Here is a 22162-nt window from a genome sequence, read left to right as displayed (position 1 = left end):
CCACTGGGCTTTGAAGGCTGGTTACGGAACCAGGCTAACCAGTGTGTGTGTGAGTGTGTGTTTTAATGAAACTATAAAGCTGGATTTGAATCCACATTTCTGACAACATGTCCTCCTTTAGCATCAGCTATATTAAACGTTGCGTGTGGGTGTTGTTTGCATGTTTGGTATGGCTGCCTGTTTGTCTCACTCAGCCTTTCCTGCGTGATGAAGCAGCCAGGCCCAGTCTGTTATCCAGGTCAGGCCAACAGGTTCTGGGCTCGTGTGGGTTGGCCCAGCTCCCTCTGAACGGCAGCCTGGTGTGGAGGCTCTATCTGGGGCACAGGGAGAGGGAAAGGGAGCGCCTTCTCCAACTGAGGTCCAGCTTGAAAGACGTCGTCATCGCAGCATAAATCTCTGAAAGCATCCGCCTGTTCTAACCTAATGCGCTCAGGGTCTCCGAAGAGGAGTCGATTCAGAGATTTCTAAATACGTTGAAGCCTCAGGTATTTAGTGTAGTGTGTGGCGTGGTAAATCCCCAGTGTGGCTTCAAACGCCAGCCTAGCCTGCTATTAGTGGGCTATTGGCTGAGGAAGGGAGAGATGCTTTTGTGGGCCACCTTCTGCATTCGATTGGCTGGGCCAGCGTCAGTCATTCTCACTTTAACGAGTTTTGTGACCTTCTTGTAATGGTTAGCTGTCCATCAGAAGCATCTAACATCCACCAGATGCTGCACATGCCTCTCCTGGAGTAGAGCAGTGGCCCTTATCTCATCGCCGTCTCCCACTAATGGAAGCCCAGCAAGAGATGGACCTCTCCTGTCCTCTACAGTGGGTCGCTCTTCTGTCCAACACAGCTAATGAAGTCCTAAGTTGCCACTTAATTCAATTACTATTCCAGGAGACTTTTATTGGAACTCTCTTTCTTTTTATGCCATCTAATTGCCTGTTTTGTTTCATGGCCATGCTGGCGCTGTGGAGGTTCTCAAGCTAGTGAATCATGCAAATATTTAGTGGAACGCCTGTTATGGTTCTCTACGGCAGAGCGTCCATGTTTAACTCTTGACCTGAATCTGAGCGTTGACATTGAACAATATATGCAGGGGCTACAGTCTCCTCTTTGTTTCTCCCTCACAAGAATATACATACACACACGCGCCCACGCACACACAAGCACAACACCGGCATACACATGCATATAATCTAATGCTAGAACAACAGGGATGCATACGTGCGTTCACCAACATAAACACATTACCCTAACAGTTTATAGATGCACATGCACACACACACACACACACACACACACACAGCAGACTATCCATAGCAAATTAAAAACATAAGCAGTCTTCACCCCAGGAATGGTAGGCATCTACAGTGAATGCTGACCTGCATTGGAAGCCAAGGAGGGAGGGTCAGGAGAGAGAGGGAGTGAGGCTCCTGTAGGGAGGGAAGGTCTTAAGGAGATTAAAAGAGGCGGGGAGAGGGCTAGGTCTGAACTGAAGACCTGGAGGAGAGGAAAAGTGAACCAAACATTCACAACCAGGAGGGGGAGGAGGACCAGTGCTAAGGGGGAAGACGGGCGGACGTTGTGGAGCAGGAGGAGAGCAGGTGAGGCCTCCTGCCCAGCTTAGTGTGCACATTCCTGGGTAGAGCACAGGGAGAGGCCCCTAGGGGGCTGGATCATGGGACAGAGCCTTCGTCTGCAGACGCCAGATCATGACCAGCAACAGCAGGGCGGTGAGTCTCAGCAGTCTCTGCTGCTCAAAGAAACAAAACGTATACTCTGTACGATCAACAACAGCACTGAATATATTGACCTAAAATGTTGTTCATAGTGTTTGTAGGGGCTGAGGGTTAAGAGAAGTGGCGGCTGTAGGTTGTGCAATCACCAGTGTAGAATCTGAGAATGTTAAGTTGTCAGCGTCAAGTGGCTGAACATCAGCTTTGTGTGTGGGTGTGGGTGTTTGTGTGGGTGTTTGTGTGTGTGTGGGGGGAGAGATTTGGCACTGTCCCTCATGTCTGCTCAGTCAAAAGATTGGTTAGTTAGTCATTGGTTAGTTAGTTAGTTCTAGGTTGTATGGCTTCTGTAACGTTTTGTATCTCTGTAGATGTTTAATCCCCCCCTCTTTGAGTTTGTTATTTCACTATACATTGTGCAGCCCCTTCTTGGCAATGTCCCAGATGGAATCGTCAGCTTAGATGTGGTGTGAACGGGTGTCTGGTCCCTTCTGAAGCATAGGTCCATCTCAGCTGTGGGTCGATGGACAAATCCCCGGGCCCAGCAGAACTCTCCACCAGACCTACTCCTCTATATTCTCCTTAGCCCAACATCAGATCTCTGGATCTAACTCCCTGTGGCAATATTTTGGCATTATTCATGCCGTGTTTCACATTACATGTCAACTCAAGGAATGTGTTTTAATATCCATGAGCGGAGCACTTGACCAGTCAGACGCATGGCAATCTTTCAAAGGAAAAAGGTTTTATTTTGGTATTTCAGTGAGGTGAGGTCATTAGATAGCTCTAGGTAATTCTAGCCAAGCTATGTGGATATAAACAAAAGCACATTGCATGTGTTTTTCACTTTATCTTTGAAGTGGATTTACACATGCAAGGCACATTAAGATTATCATTTAAGCAATCCAGATTTTCATAATATTGCCAGTGAAAAAATCCAGTGGTGCAGTTGTAGGATTGCAGATTGTATACTTGGTTTTCTACCTACTAATTTCCAGTATACTCCTTGCCAGCCATATAAGGGCCAATACAATGAATGTCATAACAACATGCCTTATCAACCACCCCTAACACACGGGAAATGTTCTCCCTTGCAGTCCATCAAAGACTAGTCATGTAGAGTCTAGGGAGCAGGGGTTCTGACACCTACCAACCTCAACCCCTCACCACCCCCTGTCATGAAGGAGAAGCAGGAAGCTTACGTCATAGTCATATCTGTCCAGGAAAAGGCTCTAAAATGCAGGTTGAAAGGTTTTTTCTATATAGCACTGCTACTATTCGCTTCTAAAGATAATTGCGAGATTGACTCCACTGACCAATCCTCACATACCCTCACTGCAGATGTCCTCATGCTGTCAATCATTAGTAAGCACTTTGTCTTTCACATGAACCTGCCTGTACCTAGCTGTGAGAAAAAACAAGGTTACGTTCAAGTGCATGACATGCCAAAAGAGCACGGGGGAAGATATTTTTTTTCCTTTTACTTTCCTTTTCCTTTTACCTGTCACTGAACAAACAACACAAACAACGTATTTGTCAACGAGAGGCATTCCAGAGTGCTTGAAGCCGAGTCAATCCACTTAATTTCATCTAGTTAAACGATGAAATGTCATAATGTGCCGCCTTTCAAACCGAGATGGCGGTATTACTCCAGCCCTCCCTCCCGTTGGTGCTCTTATGTAAGTTGGATGAGGGCTAAAGCCCTTAAAACAAGTGTCCCTTTTTACCACACATTCACCTGACCTCCCTGAGTCAGATGGGGGAGAGGGGGAGAGAGAGAGACAGAGAGAGAGGGGGGCGGGAGGTAAGGAGGGAGGGAAGGAGAGAGCCAGAGAGAGAGAAAAAAGGTGGGGCCTAAGAGGTTGGGAGAGCCTGACTCCATCTCCCCTCTACTGGGCTCGTTTCCTGAGTGTTATCTAGGAAAAGCCCCGGTTCAGACACCATTACTTAGAGGTCTGGAGCTCTCTCCAAGGAATGATTTACTTTTTTTGCATTTTCTTTCAATATCACAGGACATGGAATCTACTTGGAGGCACCGTCTGTATGGCATGCTACTCAGCTCCACGAGCTGTACCTTGTTTTTGTGATTTCTGTGTTATGTTTCAATAGCGAGGGGAAGAGCTTCTGTTATTGTTCTCTCTGTTAGGATCAGGGTGTAGCACTGCTTCCTCCCTCCCTGTGTTTCCAGGCTGACCTCCCCTCTCCCCCCTCTCTATTCCCAGCTCTGGCCCTTTTTTGTCTTTTGCAGCTCTTTCCCACTGCGTCCTTCTCCTCTGTAGTCACTCAGCTGTAGTGCCTGACCGGACATCCACTTAGGACTTTGCTTGTACTACTTTTACAGACGCCGTTAGCTTACTAATGTGCAGATCTTCATCATCGGTGAACAAGTTGTTTATCAGGTGGAGCTACATCCCTCTGAACGGGATTTTACAACAGAGACGGATATTTCTTATATTTTGTTCCCGGGTAGTTCTGCCCTTCTCTCGAGGGGCACGAATACTGCTTCCTATGCTGCTCTAATGAGGACCCATCAGGAAACGTCTATATTGGCGTGAGAGTGTTTGGATTGAGTGGTGTACAGGCAGGGTATTCCTGCTAGCCAACTATCAGAAGCTAGCTGCTATCCTGCTTCTGTCGCTTCAGCTGAGTGGACGCCAGCATTCTGACAGAACATTTCTTACACTTCCTGTGTTAGAAATCTGGGCCTCTTGGGTGAGGACCAGGCCCTTGAGCAAAGTTTCCCCTGGATATGACAGTACCTGGTCCGAATGCGCAGGTCTCTCTCCGGCTGGTAGACAGTGGACATGTATGGTTCGGACATGGACTTTAGGGTCGGACCCCATATTGGATCTTTCTCGTGCAGAACCGCCAGGTGTGGGACTGATTTCATCAGGAGTTTGTTTGGGTTGGTGAATGCTTCCTCTTGTCCTGATGGCATGCTGCCTCAGATCTCATCGCCATGGGAGCTGGACGCCAAGACCCCCTTGTCCAGGTAGCCGAGGGTGAACCGCTTGAACACACTCTGCAGCCCCTGGGCGCTGTTTAGTTGGTTTGGTAGATCTCATCAGTGTAAAAGTTAAAAAGTAGTGAATGAGAACATATAGATGTTATTGTGTGTGTGTATGTGTATGTGTGCGTGCATGTGGATGTTATGGCTGCTCAGTAAAGCGGCCCAAGGCCTCCTTAGCAGAGCAGGTTCAATGTGCTGATAGCTGTCCTGAACTCAGCAAGCTGTCAGTTTGTTCTGCCAATAAGCAGGTCCAGAATAGGCCCCGGTGACGGCAGCGTGTCACTTTAAAGCAGAGCGGAGGCATCGACAGCGACTCATGATAAGTGCCCTTTAGGAGGGGGTTGGCTTTCTGACAAGCCTGTGAAGGTTCCCAGAGGTACCTTTCAGTCTGATACTGTATTTCTTTTTACATGCACATTTCCTTCTATTGAGTCAGACCCCTCCCACCCCATCGCTTGTCACCTGTTAACAGTCAGTGGGTGAAGGACTGATGGAAACCAGGGGCAACCATGGAACCTGTCTGGAATACTGCCTCATCCGTCTCTGTTTCTCTCGCTAAAGTGCATTCTAACACCTGAGCGAGCTGAAGAAATAAAAGTTATTCTACATCTCCGTCCTGCTGTCTAGCCGCAGAACAGATGAAGGGCTGCTTGGTTAGCTCAGTTCAGCCCAGAGAGCGTTGTGGTTGGTGGCTCATTTATGCAGAGGGGGCTTTGTTCTCCTGTTATGCCTGCTTCTATATATCTCTGCACAGAAGGCTGGCTTCATTTTAAATCGTTTGTGTTTTTTCAGAGGATGAAGTTGAGCAGCAGAAAAGCACGCCGGGAGGGGAGGGGGGAGGTGTGGAGGACGGCTCCTCACTTCCCAAACGCAAGGGCAAGTTCTCCACGCTCGGGAAGATCTTCAAACCCTGGAAGTGGAGGAAGAAGAAAAGCAGCGACAAGTTTCAGGAAACTTCCGAAGGTTTGTTTCTGCCCCCTCATTGTGTTCTGGAGAATGCGTGTGAAACACCCACAGCTCCGGATAAGTCAATGCATTGCATTCAACTTTTGTTGAAATTCCTTAGTTTGCTTTCCTACTTCCTGGCCCTAATGATACAAAGAAAAACGGTGTCCGGTCAGCTGAAATGCAATACTTTAGGTTACAAACACAACATCCGGCTGTTGGAAAATCTGTGAACCCGCAGCTTTGTATTCAAGATTATTGACTTCTCCAGCCCTGCAATGAGTAGGAGCGGCGGAGAGTGTAATGTGCTGGTGTGAACTCTGTGTGTCGTCGGCAGTTCTGGAGAGGAAGATGTCGACGCGGCGGACACGGCAGGAGCTCATTGAGCAGGGACTGCTGAAGGAGGCCCCGGAGAACGGTAGGAGGGCCCCTGTTGGTCTCTGTCGCCCTCCCCCCCCCCCGCTTCTGCAAGACCATGGACCCTCTCCAGCACTCCCCATCCAAACAGAGGAGAGCACTTAGTTTCACAATGTTCTGTGTGGGTTTTAAAGATTAATTTGCACCAGAAAATCTATAAAGAGATGTTAGCAGGAGCAGCCGCAAAGTGGAGCGAGTTGTGCCCTGCAGCATTCCTTCCCATCCTGGCTATTTGTTGCTGCTATATTACAGCTGCTCCTTTTTAAAAAAAAAAAATAAAGGACCAGCAAGACAACAGCCTGATGCCCTCAGGGCTTCAAGCTCAACCTGTTACCGTGGACATGTGGACCCCTGTGGAGGGGTCTAATTAGCATGTCAACTGTACATACTACAGCACACCAAACCCTAATCCACCTCTACGTTACTTAATTGTTTTCATTGATTCATTAGGGCTTGATCACTGACAAACTAGCACCCATATCTCATGTAATGTGTGGGGGACCTTCTGTGTAACCCACTGTGCTTGTCGTCTCCTGTGTTTCCACTCAGCTGTAGAGACCATCGAGGCGGAGCAGCTGGGGAAGCCCTACGTGAAGAACGGCCACACGCTGCCCATGAGCAGCGGCGGTCCTGTTGTCAGCGGGCCCCTCAGGAGCCCCTGCAGCCAGGGGAAAGGCCCCTCGGAGGCGGACTACAGGATGAACCCGGCCTGGCTCGCTCAGCCCGACGACTGCAGGGGGCGCTACCCCACGGAGGGAGACCGCAGGGGGGGTCCAGGACCCAGGGGCCACATGGGGCCACAGGATAACGGACGTAGAGGAGGAGGAGGAGGGGGTGGCGGCATTGGGGGTGGAGGAGGAGGTGGAGGGACAATGCGACCCCAGGGCGAGGGTGAGTGGAAGGCGAACATGGCCTGGCAGGGACCCCCCCAGGGCCAGGGGGAGGAGGCAAGGCGCGGGGGTCGGCCCCGTCCCGAGGATGGGCCGGGGAGGCGGGGCGGCCGGCTCCGCCCGGAGGACGGGCAGAAGAGGCCCGGCCTCCAGAAGGCTCCGTCTGAAGACTGCAGGAGGAGTCGGCCAGCGGAGACCGACTGGAAGCCCACGCTGCCTCGCCACGCGTCGGCCGAGGAGGGGAGGACCCGCAGAGGTGAGCATTACGTAAAGCTCCTCATTGTCAGAGCCAAAGCAGATGACAAGAACAAAACATGCAAACACATTGGGGTTGGGATCCAATTGATCTCTAAACCACTGACCATTGGTTATAATAATAAGAATAATAATAAGAATAATAATAATAATAGATCTTTTTTTATAGCGCTTTTCTAAACACTCAAAGACTCAAAGGTTTTTTTAGACAGCTGAAAACCCATCGTCCTGTTTTTAACGTTTTGTGACGGTACTTCACATCAGAATGTAAAAGTGTAGGAGAGACGCTGGGTTTAAGTGATTCTGGTGGCAGGGTCCTTTTAAGACCTACATTAACTGGCTCCTCCCAAACTGAAGTGCAGCACAAGCTGTCTGGCGTGCTTGCGAGCCATGTGTGACCTTGGCTCCATTAGAGAGGCTTCGTATCAGGCAGGTGCTGCTCAAACTGTTGCTCTGAGTGTTGTTACATCACAGCCTCCTGCACTCTGACATCTCTTCAGTCCTTCACTGTATGTGAGGATGTCTTGAAGGAGTCACCATGTTGATACATGTTGTTGAAAAGAAAAGGGCAGGAAGCAATCAATTTTATTTACTGCTGTTTTGGGGTGTGTTACTGTGTACAATCAAGGCCTTTAGATGCTGTATTTTGAGATGAAAATCGATTAACTACGAACTAACTACTAACCGGATTTGAGATTTTATGAGTGAATGGTGTCGAATGATCCCCTTTTGTCCCTTTTTACGGACTTGGCTTCGACATGTTACATGTCTTGTAACCTGACCTGTTTTTTTAAACGTGACGCCTGATAGTTTCTCTGGCTTTTCAGTCTCTCACCTACATACTTCCTCCCTGCTCCACGTTCCTCCTGGTACGACGTTCTCCCAGATATAGACAGGCCTTCTGCCTGCTCCCCGGAGCCCTGCTCCAGCTACGCTTCTTATTCAGGAACAGAAGGGAATAGCTCATCATCTCTACGTCTCTAATTACGGTGGCACCATTCATGTACCGATCGCTGCCCCGTAACGCCAGCGCTGTCAAGCTTCCTGATAATTGGCAAAGTGCTGAAGCTAATTGATTTCTCTTAACTGTTTAATTTAGGTGATAATGGTGTTTTATGAAGCTTTAAGTGTACCCCATATTACTACCCGTCCGTACTATTGATGAAAGATTCATTTTCACATTCAACTTATTCCCAGATTTTTCTCTCCTTGCCCTTTTATCTTTTCGCTCTCTCCCTCTCTCCTTTTTTCTCTCTCCCTCCCTCTCCCTCTCCCTCTGTACCTCTCTCTTTCTCCATGTTTATTAAAGGGTTAGTTTTGAGGAATGGTATGGGATGTGAATATTGGTGGTGATGTGTGTAGAAGGAGGTTCTCTTCTGTTTATCTTAACAGTGGATCTTCAGATAATGCAAGCAACAGAGCGCTTGGTTGGTGAAGCATCAGAGGAACTCGCTGCTCCAGCCACAGATTAAAACATTCGTAGCACAATGTCTAAGAAAAATTGTTTGTTTAACAGACAATGTCGTGCTTTACTTCAGAGGCCTGCATCAGAGGGGGATAATTATTCAGTATTATTTTTCCTTTTTATAAATATCCTTTTTAGGTATGTTTTATGCATAGTGTAGTGTCTATACTGTCTCTTTCTAGTTGCTATGCTGTGTTTAGGAAATGTATATATGGTAGAAAAAGGGAAACTACTAAAGGAAATATGTTCAGAATGTTCATTGAGTGCGTAAAATTCCCTCTGACATCATACCCACTGTGGGACAACTACAGGATCTAAAGTCTGCTCATGTTGCTGTGTTTCCTCTAGAGTCAGCGAGCCATTTTGTCCCGGAGCTGGAAATGCTGCAGGACACCCTGCGGGAGCCACTGCCCCCCAAGCACTCCATGATGCCCCCCAAGTGGCTGATCACCTCCGCCCCGGAGTCCGTCCAGGAGGGCTCACCTCGCGGCCCCTCCACCCACCCTGTGTCCCCGTACTCCTCCTCATCATTCTCTCCCTCGTCCGCCCCGGCCAAGCCCTCCCCCCGGGGACCCAATGCGCAGCCGACCTCTCCCTCCTGCACCTCCCTGGTCCCGTCCTCCGGCCCCCACCCGGCCAAGCAGCCTCCGCCGCCCCCGCCCAAGCCCGTCAACAGAGGCAACGCCACCATGCTGGGTGAGTGACCCTTAGGAACGCCAGCTACACAGAACGGTAGATAATAATAATAAATCATTCAGCCTGCTGCCGGTTGGGGTTTATTCAATGTGTACACGTCAATGCCACCAACACGCCGTCGTGCACAAGATGCCACCAAACGGGCAGTCAGAACACAGATGACTACGTGTGAATACGAATCAGCTATTATAACACCACGGTTTCTCCAGGGAATCAACACAGAGTGCTGTGCAAATACATAGTACACATACAGACAGAGCCGGCCTGCCAATGATGTTATCTGTGAACTTTGGACAGCTGTTCCCAAGCGTATTACTTATTTTGTAAACCTGTACAAACAGTTCAAGCGGACTGATGGAGAGCTTTTAACACATTAAGTGTGCTTGCTCTTTCCTTTTATAATTATCCTCTGGATTATTGATATGACGAGGTTGGGTGCTTGGCAAAGTAGACTGCTGTGGGTGTGATTCATCTTTTGTGTCTCAAGTGTTCACATAGCGGTAACTGTTCCGAAAGTACACCGGGGTCAACAGCTCAACTGAAATATGAGCGAATGACATTAGTGTCTTCTTTCTTCTCTGGGTTTTAGCTCAATCACTATTGAGATATTATAGGTACTCACTCTATGAGAGAGTGTTTTGATTGTAAAATATTCCTTGATTATTCTACAGCCTTTATGTTGCATACAAGTAGTGGCTCATGGATGGGAGAATGCAGGTCAGATGGCAAGAAGTTTATTAGTAGCACAGTACAGTAATACAGTGGTCTATCCCTTCTTCCTAGCGACTTGGTCTAATGATAGCATCTAACCAAATCCCCTTTATCTCGTGCTGGAGAAGTAAATGCTAGAATAGAAGAACAGGGGATAAAAACCTGAGCGGAAGTAAAATATACCTCGCCTCCACCACCACCACCACCACCTCCTCCGCATTCCCAGCACCACCCAGATGCTCCACAGCCTAGAAGAACAACCACCCACACAACTCCTAGAGCGTAAACACACTCGCTGAAGGGCTCTGTCTCCGTCTCCCCCCCCCCCCCCCCACATTAGCCTCCACCCTGCAGGGGGGAGACAACACCCAACTCCCCTTCTACTGGTCCTGCTGGAAGCAGGACTGCCAGTACGACGTGTACCTGTCCCTGCCGGTCTACCTGTGCCGGCGGGCCGGAGGCCTGCGTCCAGGTAACCTCACCTGGGGGTGCTATGCAGAGCTGCACGCTCTGTCTGGAACCTGCAACCCCCCCCCCCCCCCCCCGCCCGCTCCCTCTCATCGTGTACGCTCTGCTTTGGACGTCCGCGTACCATAGCGCTCTTGAAGGCCTGGATACTTTCTGTTTGTTCAGTGGCAGTCGCTTCTTCCTAAGTATCCAACAACGCCATGCGTTCTTTACCCGGGTTTGATTTGCTTCTTCCCGAGCGATTGCATGTGCAGAGCCAGCGCTCACTCTGGATGCCGCTGCGCATCAGTGACTGAGACTTGTTTGTGTCACTGTCTCAGTGACATTTTAACAGGAGAATAAGGATTTCTGTTGTTGCACTGCATCCGGTAAACTATAAGTTTTATTTCCTTTCATGTGCGCAAAGGGGAATGGAAAGATGGGAGGAAGAATGAGGATTGAAAGGCCTCCAAGATAAGGGGCATTTAGGAGAGGAAGTTGGAATCCAATTTAATCCATCTATTGCATGCTCCAACTACCACCACCACCACCCGGGCTCTGACTTAACAATTATGCACCTTTACTGTCCTAAGCAGGGTTAGATGAGGCTCATAATTATAGCCATCATAGAAATATGCATGCACTTAATTGCCAGGTTTGCATTTGAGCTGCACTTCTCAGTTCCCCTGGAACCATTTGAACATTTCGAGAAGCAAGGTTTTGCAGGTTAAACACTGGGCTGTGCAGCTCCAACCGGCTGTGCTTATTCTGTCTCACCTAAGTTGTCTTGTGCACACATCAGCCTCATCATGTATGCGTCCATGTGGAACCTCGTCTTGTGACCCGAATCAGGTGTATGAAAGCATTCATGCAGATTCAGACATGTGACCTGAGTTTTTAAATCTATTCATGTGTGTACAAGCGCGTTTGCGTCTTCCATGTATGCCTTGAGATATACTGCATGTGGAACGGGATGTGGACTCAAAGTAGCGACCTTAAGATGCAGACGATGCAATAGGACTCATGCAGACATGACATGCCACCAGGTGTGGTGTGATTAGCCGTTACAAGCCGTTTTGAAAATCTGTCTGTTATGACATCACAGGTGGGCGTGTCCACCTAGATGTGTGCTGGATAGATCAGTCTACCAGCCTATCCAGTGGACTGTAGCAAACGTTGCTCATCTATCCATGGTGGCATGTCATGGGACCTTTAATGTCTGGGCTGTGTGGTGAATGTAGGACTAATATGTGTTTTCCTGTTCCCCGGCAGACTTCACCCACACCACGGGGGCCACCAGCCTGGCTGTAGCCAAGCCCTCCCCACCGATGCCCCCCAGGAGGACCACCCCGGTGTCCAAGCGCCCCGGGGAGGAGACCCCCGCCCTCCCCGGGGGTCTCTCCCTCCTCCCCCCGGAGGACCGCTCGGGCTTCTCCGTAGGCTTCCAGCTGCCTCCCCCGCCCCCCTCCCCTCCGCTGCCCTCCCACATCCCCCCCTCTCCGCCCCGGCAGCACATACACGCACACCACCTCCACCACCAACACTCCTACCCCCACCCGCTACCGCAGCCCCTCATGCTGTTCGACCCCCCCAGCCCCACCGCCGAGCGGACGCTGCGCCCTGCCCCCATCCCGCTGCACATCATGATCCAGCGGGCGCTGTCCAACCCCGGCCCGGCCCAGCCCCACCCGGACAGCGCCCAGCGCGCCCACTCGTTGCTCTTTGAAACCCCGCCGGAGTACCAGACGGACCGCAACCGCCCGCTCCCCGTCAGCCTCCAACCGCTGAAACTGTACGTGTGCTTGTAGGCCTCTCTGTGTCACTCTGTCCTAGTGGGTCACTCCTGGCCAGCCGCAGCAGACTCATTTGTTTCCTTCTCATTCTAGCGCCGACGATGACTACTCCGAGGAGGAGGAGGAGGAGGAGGAGGAGGAGGAGGACGACGACGACGACGAGGAAGAGGAGGAGTATGACGGGGAGATCCCCCAGCCCGAGCTGGAGCCGCGGAGCCGGCGCTGCCTGATCGGGGACCCGGGGATTTCCCCAGGGATCTGCGTGATTCCTGATGGGAACCACAGCAGCGGGGAAGAAGAGGAGGAGGAGGACGAAGAGGACGAGGAGGAGGACCCAGGGCGTGACCAGCATGGGGACAACAGCGACTCGGACGGCCCCGTGCTTTATAAAGACGAAGACTCAGACGAGGATGAGGAGGATGAGCCCCCGATGAGTGAGTATCCGTCAGTTGGCATCAGTGTTGCTCCCCAAATAGAGGGATGTGTTAGAGGGGAGGCAGCTGTCTGCTGCCCTGTGGTACCCTGTGTCCCAGCTCGAAGAACCGTTTCTGTATCGGAAGTATCGGAAGCCTGTTGACACTATACTGGCTGTTACTGGTAGTAAGTCAGAGTAAATGCCAATATATGAATATTACATATTTATCATAAACACAATATGAAACCAGATAGCACAAAACAGTTTCCATTTGCTACAATGTCTGCTTGAAGTCAAAATGAACATAAAGAACATAAATTGGATTTATAGTGAAACTGATCTCTCTCCAAGACTGCCACGAGCAGACATGGTCTTAACCTTATCAGATGAAGGAAACGTATACTTTGCCTCAACCGGGAGCATTTCATGGGAAAATTTAATTCAGGCATGACTTGATTCCACCCTGTCTCCAAACAGTGCAGCCAACCACTATAAAACACTTAATGTATTACAAACCTGATCTCTCTGAATGTGATCTCTGTGCATGAACCTGATGGACCTAACCTACCCTAACCTAACCTGTGTGTTTGCTTGTTGTCCGGGCATGCAGAATGAACCTGGCTGACCTAACCTAGCCTTACCTTACCTGTGTGTTTCCTTGTGTCCAGGCGCGCTGGCCAGCAGGGTGAAGAGGAAGGACACCCTGGCCCTGAAGCTGAACAGCCGGCCCTCGGCCCCGGAGCGCGAGAGGTTCACCCCGGACTGGGGGTCCACGGAGGCTCCGCCCCCGGGCCAGAAGGGTCTCACCTGGCAGAGCAGGGAGCAGTGGGAGGCCATCCGAACACAGATCGGCTCGGCCCTCACGAGGTGAACATACACCCACCGCCGTACTGCAATGCCCCGCTAGGAAGCAGGCATCGTCTGGGCAGTTTCTGTAGACTTCCAGGGATGGCTTCTCAGATTGTTGTCCTACTTCATGTTTTAATGACAAAATGATGAAAGTGTGTAAAAATAGTTTGTTCTCCTTTCCATCGCTCTCTCTCTCGCTTTCGCTCTCGCTCTCTCCAGACGACTTAGCCAGAGACCAACCGCTGAGGAGTTGGAGCAGAGGAACATCCTTCAGCGTGAGCCTCAGCTTCCTCTCTCCTTTTTTACTTTTGTTGTTTTGAGCTAAATCGTACTTTACTATTCTGTTTTCTCTCTGTTCTTTCAAATTCAAAATAATGAATGGGCCTTGTCAGTTTGCCGCTCATTCCCTAGCGCTCCCTGGAGAGCAAGATATATATTTTTAATTCAATGTTCAGTAATTCAGATACTGCTACTAAATTTAGAGGTTTAATCTAAATTAAGAATTACTCTTCTCTTTCTTCAGCTAAGAATCAGGCCGACCGACAGGCTGAGGTCAGGGAGATCAAACGACGGCTGACAAGAAAGGCAAGCACACACACACACACACACACACACACACACACACACACACACACACACACACACACACACACACACACACACACACACACACACACACACACACACACTAAAGCTATCTGCTGTGAAACTGGTGCAATAAAGACTCTTTCCAATTTAATGGTTACAGCTCAGCCAAAGACCAACGGTTGCAGAACTACAAGCCCGGAAAATCCTGCGTTTCCATGAGTATGTGGAGGTCACCAACGCCCATGACTATGACCGCAGAGCGGAGAAACCTTGGACCAAGCTGACTCCCGCCGATAAGGTACATCTTCACGTCACCTGTCTGGAGCCAACGCAGTGACCCTGCTGGCGCGTGACATTAAGCTAAACATTAGCTTTAAAAGACAGACGGGGGCTACATCCTCGTCAACATGTGTGTCGTCATTGGGGGTGGACTCGTTGTCGTGGAAACTGCATAAGGCATTTCACAAGGGCAGGTTGGGGCACCTTGATGGGCTGGGTTGTTTCTCCATCTTACAGTGGCGGGTTCAGCTGATTAATAGCCTCTAGACCAATGGTCCCCAACCTTGTTCCACTAAAGGTCCACATCAGCAACTCACAAGGATTTGTGTCCAGCAGCCAACCTACAATATGGTACTTTAGAACCCAACTATAACATAATAATCAGAGAAAAAAGAGCCATACTGAGTTTATTTATATGTACCATTTGTACCATAAATATTATAGTAATGATTAATTTTATCAGAGAAATAACATTAACATTCTTTTGAGAACAAACAATACTTTGTTTAATGACTTGTCTGCCCACCTGCAGTACCCTCTAGGTGGCCCCAAGACCACTATCTGCGGGTGCCACCTGCAGATATTGAATTATGATGTAGATATAGAGATATTTAGATTTCAATTTCAATCAGTGCAATGTGATTTCCCTGTCCAACTCAAATGTGTCCGTCTCCATCACCTAGGCTGCGATCCGCAAGGAGCTCAACGACTACAAGAGCACTGAGATGGAGGTGCACGAAGAGAGTCGAATCTACACAAGGTTTGTGTTCGGGCTTTCATTCATAAACATTGTTTAACCGCACTATGTATGTATGTGTGTGTTTAAAAGTGTGTGTTATAAATAATACACAGCTGTAATTCATCGTGCTGAGGACTGCGATCGTCAGTCTGTTGTGTTTTTCATTCATTTGCATTCCCTTTTGATGGCGTCTAGGTTCCATCGACCTTAACATCCTCTTCCGGGATGACAACGCACTTAGTCCACCACCTAGCAGAGTGTCTGCCACGGAGCTGCTCCACACACAGACTACCCCTCAACGTTTCTGAATGTACTGTGCAGAACATCAGCGGAATAGAAGAAAAAAATGAAGCGATTGTAGCCGATGAAAAAGCCTAGTATCAGGGATACTCGCCTGCCCTCCATTAAACTTTCAGTTCCTTTGCTCTCACAAAACTCGGACAGCGAGACTGAGACCAGGAGATCCGGCGTTTTTCTCCTGGGTGAACCACGTGCCAACGACGCGGAGCCAAGGCGGAGGACTCGGTCGACCTGATGGTGGAGATGGCTGACGCTCTTCTCTCCTGTGGGCTTCTTTAGGGCATCCGGGGTTGTAGCCACAACCTTAACTCATGCCAACTCATTCTGTCTTGCCTTGTCCCCGCTCTGTGACTATTAACATAAGCGATGAAGGCATCAGTTATTGTATAGGTGGTAATAATAAGTAATAGTCCAAGGGCTGCAGCGAGAGTGGAGAGGAAGATGAAGACTGGGATGTGCCATTTTCGCATTGTCAGACATGCTCTGGGATACTGTGTGTATTTTATGTCATTGTGAATACGTTGCGTTGTGTATAGATTAACTTAGAATGAAATTTGAAGATCTATAACTACAAAAATATTCCTTAATGCACAAGATATTTTATATTGTATGATAGGTCATATGAATAATGATAGCTTTTATTTGAGCCTACTTTTTAATTTGGCTTGCCTGTATTTATGGTTGTGCTGTGAGATGGCTTTTTGAGCTTCATTGTCGTTAATAGGAAAGGTCAACTTCATATAGCAGTTGTACTGTGTGCCAACATAACCTCTATGTCAGAAGGACTGTAGAGTGATGCTTTATATCACTACATTTTGCAAAGCACCGCTGCACGAGCCAATAGCGGGTCCAGTGTCATTTGACCTGGCTCGTCTGTCTTTTCTTTGAGAATTTTCTGTTTCAATGAATTTTTGTACTTTCCCTTTAAAGATGAAAACAATGCATTCTGTAGCCAAGTTATTAAAGGCCTTTTGTTTTGCGTCTACAGGAGGATGCTAAATGTTGCTGAATATTTCAAAGTGCTGTGTGGATCAGGGATATGTAAAATCTGAAAATAAATAAATGGTTAACAGGGAGTCATTTTTGGACCGCCATTAAAAAAAGTTTCATCTGATTGTGTCCTATGGCCAGTAGATAACAGGGTTGTACAGGCAGATATCTTTGAATGATGCTTAGGTTTATCTTGTCTTCCTATTATTTTAAATGACATTTTAAATATAAAAGTATTATTTGTTATTTTTTTAAGCGCTAAATAGTGTATGTCTGCAACTCTAGGATGGAACTATAAAGAGTACCTTTTCTGTAAATCTTTTTTTATTATTATTGAAATTGTATAACTTTCTTCTTAGTTGTAAATATTCATAATATGATCTAATTAAAAATCGTACAAATCCTTGATGTAAAATTGTCTTCCCTATAAACTAACAAGCAGCTAGTTGGGGCTCCGGTTCCCGGGCAATTGGGGTACTGTGTACGTACTATGGACGTTAAGCAGTTAAATAAGTGCAACATCTAGTGGTCATTAAGTGTTGAGACATTCATGCAAACATAATGTCCGTGTTACACAGTCTTATAAGTTGTTGTTCCTTTTACAGGCTTTTCAATTTGGCTTCTTATTACTTAATGCTGACAATCGTTCATAAGTAATGTTATGGTACCTATGTACGTCAGTCGTCCTGTCTCTTTTAGAAGGCAGGACTTCCGGCAATACTTCCGGGGGTAAAGGAGACGCGCGTGTTATCGGTGAAAGTGGTGAACTGCATGCCACAACTGCACGTTTAAAACGATTACTATTTTAGCCTTTCAGTAAGTCAACACATCACCTTTCTTCTAACCTATACCGGACATAAAAGCCATTGAAAACGCGTATGTTATTCTTTATTTATTCAACGTATCCGTGAAATTCGCTTAATGTTTTCATTCATTTTCAAATGGGCTAATGTTGGCTAGCGGGCTACAATGTCATGTTGCTCTATCCCCCATTTAGCTTTAAACGAACATCATCGGAAATTAGACCATTTCGGTCGGATCATTTTCCTGTGTTCCGAGGGCTGGGACGTGTATACAATAATACAGATAATATAGCCGATTGGCATTCATTAACAGGTTGGCTAGATATTTGAGATCCTGAATGCCACTTCATCGTTATGTTTTTAGCAACTTACGTCCGTTGACGCAGGTCAAATGACTCTCACCAATGCTATGGAAAAACGGTTGTCAATATATATATATATATATACACATTTGTATGTATCATAGAACAATGCCAAGCAAGCGAACAATTCGAAGATCGTAAGCCACCCGTTAGGTGTGTGAAGGAAGTCTCGTTGTGTTAACCTGACCTATAGAAGAGTCAGAAGGTTGACCCTTGCTGCCTAGACGTGTCATGAACTCTTTGGCTCTGTTGCAACCGCAGCTGTTGAGCTCCACCACTGTTGGCAGACATCTGTTCAACTTGTTTTCGTGTTCAGTATTTGAACCATTGTAGGAAACTCCTAGTATAAAAGTATGATCTAATCTTATTTCGCATTTAGTCCTGTTGCCGTCATGCCTTCTACAAAGACTCCAAGCAAGAGAAAGTTGGGGACTGTAACCGACGAAGAGAAGGATCCAAAGAAAGTGAAAGGTAATTACTAAACATCTGCCCTCCTGGGTTAAATCACTATCACTTCTGTTTGATACTAATGGTGGGGCTGTCTGTTTTTGTTTGCAATGTGTCTAGTGCATCATCAGAGCCATGGTACAGAGATGGGTCACGTGCTCGTGCTGGGCCAGGGGGACGTGGGACAGCTGGGTCTCGGAGAAGACATCCTGGAGAGGAAGAAGCCTGCTCCTGTGTCTCTCCCAGAAGATATTGTGCAAGTAGCAGCTGGAGGGATGCACACCGTGTGTGTCAGCGCCTCTGGCTGTGTATGTAAACGCAACATCATTCTAAAGGAGTCTTCTTTGTATATTTTGTTTGATTGAAGCAGTATACCAAATTATATTCTGGACATTTTCTGTCCAGAATAAACAAATCATGTTTTTTCAATAATCTTTGAATTACAATTTTTATAGGGGGAAATTATATAAGAACACACATTCCGAAAAGGCGAACCATTGAATAAAAATAAGAGTTTGAAAATGAAAGGGATTTCTGTATACAGGGAACCGCTGATGGCCTGTGTATGTACAGAAGTAAGGAGTGAGCGATGTGGTTCCATAGGTCTACACGTTTGGTTGTAACGACGAAGGTGCCCTGGGCCGGGAGACCACAGAAGAGGGGTCGGAGATGGTCCCGGGGAAGGTGGTGCTGGAGGGCAAGGTGGTCCAAGTGTCTGCTGGGGACAGCCACACCGCGGCCCTGACTGACGACGGAATGGTGCACCTCTGGGGTTGCTTCAGGGTGAGTGGGGACATGTGGAAGGATGGCGGTGGGAAGTTCTCAAAGTTGGAAGGAGAGAGGAGAGCAGAGAAGAAGCTCGACAACTTTGGGTTGTTGAAACTTAAAATAACCCTAAAGTCCACGCCCACTCTGCTCCCTCCCTATGTTTCTCTGTCATTGGAAGAGATGCCCTGATTGATTAGACATGTGCCAGTGGTGGTCTTAAATCAAACAATGGTCAACTTGAAACGGATAATCTCACAGAGCATTTCACTTGCCAATAACTGACAGATGGCTATGCCATTTCAAACAAACACTCAAATTCTAAATCTTAAATCTGGACCTACAGTGCCTTATGAATGTCTACTATCGACTACATTGCTGATTAAACTGCAGATTCAAATCTTGATTTGGAATGTAATCAAATGTCCTAACAATCAACCCTTCTGCTGGTCTTATTGCAGGATAATAACGGGGTGATTGGTCTCCTTGAGCCCATGAAGAAGTGCTGCTTCCCCATCAAGATCCCAATGCTTAAGCCAGTCATGAAAATCGTGTCGGGTGAGACTCCAAAATAATGCAGAACTGTTTCTGTTGTTAAGGGATTAGGAAACATCCTTAATCTCGTATCTTCAGTCATTGTACATGTTGGCAAATCAGCATCTACTTGTTGAGGGCCTAGATACTGGGGCTGTGCAGATTATAACGATTATCTTCATAATCGACTGAGCAGCGGTGAGTGATCAACAGACCCTGCTAAATCAAATAACTGTCACAACAGCGTCAACAAAAATATTTCATGTCAAAACTCCTCCTCTCTCCTTTCCTCAAAATAAGAACTCTGTGTTATGATACGCTACAACTTTATTTGTCAGTTTGGGCTGAAATTGTTTTTGCATCCCTGGGCAGCTCATTTATGGAAAGGAGGTCGTATACATACATATAAGACATATAGCATCAATAGACAAACATACATGTGAGACATAAAGCATGGATAAAACCTAACCCTAAACATGAAACATGGCCACAAATGACAGTATCAAGCATGACAGAAGACGAAGCATACATATATTACAAAGAGGCTACATAAATATATCAACATGTGTTCACAAACTTGTACACATGTTGTACTTGCTGTTCAGGAAGGGGGGGAGACGAGGGCTTTGGTAGTACATTTGGCTTGTTGGTTACCTATATAGCTAGGGAAAAGCCCTCTTGTTGCTTTTACATTCATAGCATATTCCTAATCTCCAATTGAATTTGTAAAAAAAATCATATTTCCTATATAATTCATATAAAAGGAGATGATTAGCAGACCGTTATAGTGACCCATATGACCCATGGTGACCCAATGACCCATGGTTTATAATTGGACAAGAGGCTTACATGTTGTCTTGTGATCCCAGGTAATGACCACCTTGTGATGCTCACCATGGCCGGGGATCTCTACACGTCAGGCTGTGGGGAGCAGGGTCAGCTGGGGAGGGTTCCAGAGCTGTTCGCCGACAGAGGAGGCAGGAAGGGACTCTGTAAGTCTGGCACTCTGCACGCTGCCCACAACGCATGAAGAGATGGTTAATGGAGCAAAGAAGTGTCCTTATAATGATGTCTTCTGACCACAAGACATTCAAAGAATCCAACAGTGGTACTGTGCATCTGAGCAGCTCTTCAGAGCAAAGCACCGCCATGGAATAGTAGGCAACACTGATATTAAGTGACTCATCATTATTTTCTCTTTCAATAATCAAACGGTTAAATTCACTACATATTATCACACATTATTGCTGTGTGGACGATGTCAGTGGATTGCTGATACTCATTGCACACAGATAAAAAACACAAGATAAAAAATCGCCAAATCGCCAGAAAAGGGTGAGTGTGTGTCGCCGCAGCTGAGTAGGAGCGACCCAATTGGGAGAACCTTGGTATTAATTTTCAGGATGATGTGTGCACTTGTACCCACAGCCCGCCTACTCATACCCCAGATAGTAAAGGTCAAAGGCAAGGTCCAGTTCACGGATGTGTTCTGCGGAGCCTACTTCACCTTCGCTGTGTCTAAAGAAGGCAACGTCTACGGGTTCGGCCTTTCCAACTATCACCAGCTGGGTGCGTATGATACAACACCAGATTCGATTTATTGTTGATATTTAGCAATGAAATGTATGTCCTTGTTTTCTGACTCTGAAGACATTTAATTCCATTTGAGACACGGTTGTACTGAGTCCTCTTGTGTTTGTATATCCAGGCACTAAAAGTATCAAGACAAGTTTTTCTCCCGTCAAACTTGCCTGCTTTAAGAACTCGGTCACTACTTGGGTGGATTTCTCCGGAGGCCAGCACCACACACTCTGCCTGGATGGTGAAGGTACGTTAGGACCACCAGATGGCACTGTCACTCCAAGCCCAACTTGTATAGAAACTGGTCTCACCTAGACTGGTGTCATAATGCTAACATCACTGTCTGCAGTAAGACTACTTTCAAAGTAAGCTCCTTTCAAAGATGATTGTAATTGTGTAAAAATTCAAAATGGAGAACATTATGGAGATGTTACAGTTTTTAGTTGCCCCCCAGGAACTAGAAGCACCTTCCATGTATAATATGTTGTTATAGGAAGCTTGGTCTACTAATGAGTCCCAGCTTCTCCTTTAAAGAGTTGTAGTGAACAAGCTTCCACAAAATACTGCCGTAGTGAACGCACTTCAGAGTACTACCGTAGTGAACACACTTCAGAGTACTGCCGTAGTGAACACACTTCCACAGAGTACTGCCATAGTGAACACACAGAGTACTGCTGTAGTGAACACAGAGTACTGCCGTAGTGAACACACTTCAGAGTACTGCCGTAGTGAACACACTTCCACAGAGTACTGCCGTAGTGAACACACTTAAGAGTACTGCCGTAGTGAACACACTTAAGAGTACTGCCGTAGTGAACACACTTAAGAGTACTGCCGTAGTGAACACACTTAAGAGTACTGCCGTAGTGAACACACTTAAGAGTACTGCCGTAGTGAACACACTTAAGAGTACTGCCGTAGTGAACACACTTAAGAGTACTGCCGTAGTGAACACACTTCCAGAGTACTGCGTAGTGAACACACTTCCAGAGTACTGCCGTAGTACACACTTCCAGAGTACTGAACATTTGGCTTGATGGAATTGTATATAACTTGATGGAGTGTTTTAGAATATGTCATTAAAACAAAAGTGCCTCATTAGTTAAATGTTTAATAGTCTAATTAGTCAAGTGCTTTAACACTTAGCCAGAGCACTTGGGGTT

General features: G+C 47.3%; 2 protein-coding genes across 4 annotated transcripts in view; both read left to right on the top strand.

Annotated features, from left to right (window-relative positions):
- The first annotated feature begins 4577 nt into the window (after positions 1–4577).
- On the top strand, positions 4578–16425 carry phactr4b (phosphatase and actin regulator 4b). Of its 2 annotated transcripts, XM_084471263.1 has the most exons (14): positions 4578–4710; positions 5521–5691; positions 6011–6091; positions 6640–7236; positions 9049–9396; positions 10448–10579; positions 11827–12346; positions 12441–12781; positions 13431–13629; positions 13831–13886; positions 14135–14196; positions 14360–14497; positions 15162–15238; positions 15413–16425. In XM_084471263.1, exons 1-14 carry the CDS (start codon positions 4632–4634, stop codon positions 15426–15428), a joined length of 2817 nt encoding a protein of 938 aa, XP_084327389.1. In that variant the 5' UTR covers positions 4578–4631; the 3' UTR covers positions 15429–16425. The 2 variants fall into 2 exon arrangements, with proteins under 2 accessions (XP_084327389.1, XP_084327390.1); XM_084471264.1 differs by lacking the exon at positions 10448–10579 and having other exon boundaries at positions 4580–4710.
- An 813-nt stretch (positions 16426–17238) lies between these two features.
- rcc1 (regulator of chromosome condensation 1) overlaps positions 17239–22162 on the top strand; it is a 47316-nt gene continuing 42392 nt past the window's right edge. Inside the window, exons 1-8 of one of the 2 annotated variants that reach the window (XM_084471218.1) lie at positions 17239–17323; positions 18052–18143; positions 18240–18427; positions 18723–18902; positions 19346–19442; positions 20288–20410; positions 20847–20987; positions 21127–21246. In XM_084471218.1, coding sequence (XP_084327344.1) covers positions 18065–18143; positions 18240–18427; positions 18723–18902; positions 19346–19442; positions 20288–20410; positions 20847–20987; positions 21127–21246 — 928 coding nt within the window. In that variant the 5' untranslated portion in view covers positions 17239–17323; positions 18052–18064. Of the gene's footprint in view, positions 17384–18051; positions 18144–18239; positions 18428–18722; positions 18903–19345; positions 19443–20287; positions 20411–20846; positions 20988–21126; positions 21247–22162 lie in introns of both variants that reach the window. The other variant, XM_084471217.1, reaches the window with a different exon arrangement.

Source organism: Micromesistius poutassou, assembly GCF_964030765.1.
Source record: "Micromesistius poutassou genome assembly, chromosome: 8".
NCBI lineage: Eukaryota > Metazoa > Chordata > Actinopteri > Gadiformes > Gadidae > Micromesistius > Micromesistius poutassou.
The sequence above is the reverse complement of the archived record's forward strand: the minus strand, read 5'-3'. Positions and strand labels throughout refer to the sequence as shown.

What these genes read in the sequence shown, in the direction of transcription:
- phactr4b (XM_084471263.1), top strand. Translation starts at nt 4,632, where the DNA reads ATGCTTCCTCTTGTCCTGATGGCATGCTGCCTCAGATCTCATCGCCAT. An exon ending in GTTTCAGGAAACTTCCGAAG is followed by an intron (nt 5,692 to 6,010) that starts GTTTGTTTCTGC and finishes TGTCGTCGGCAG; the next exon opens with TTCTGGAGAGGAAGATGTCG. An exon ending in ATCGGCTCGGCCCTCACGAG is followed by an intron (nt 13,630 to 13,830) that starts GTGAACATACAC and finishes CGCTCTCTCCAG; the next exon opens with ACGACTTAGCCAGAGACCAA.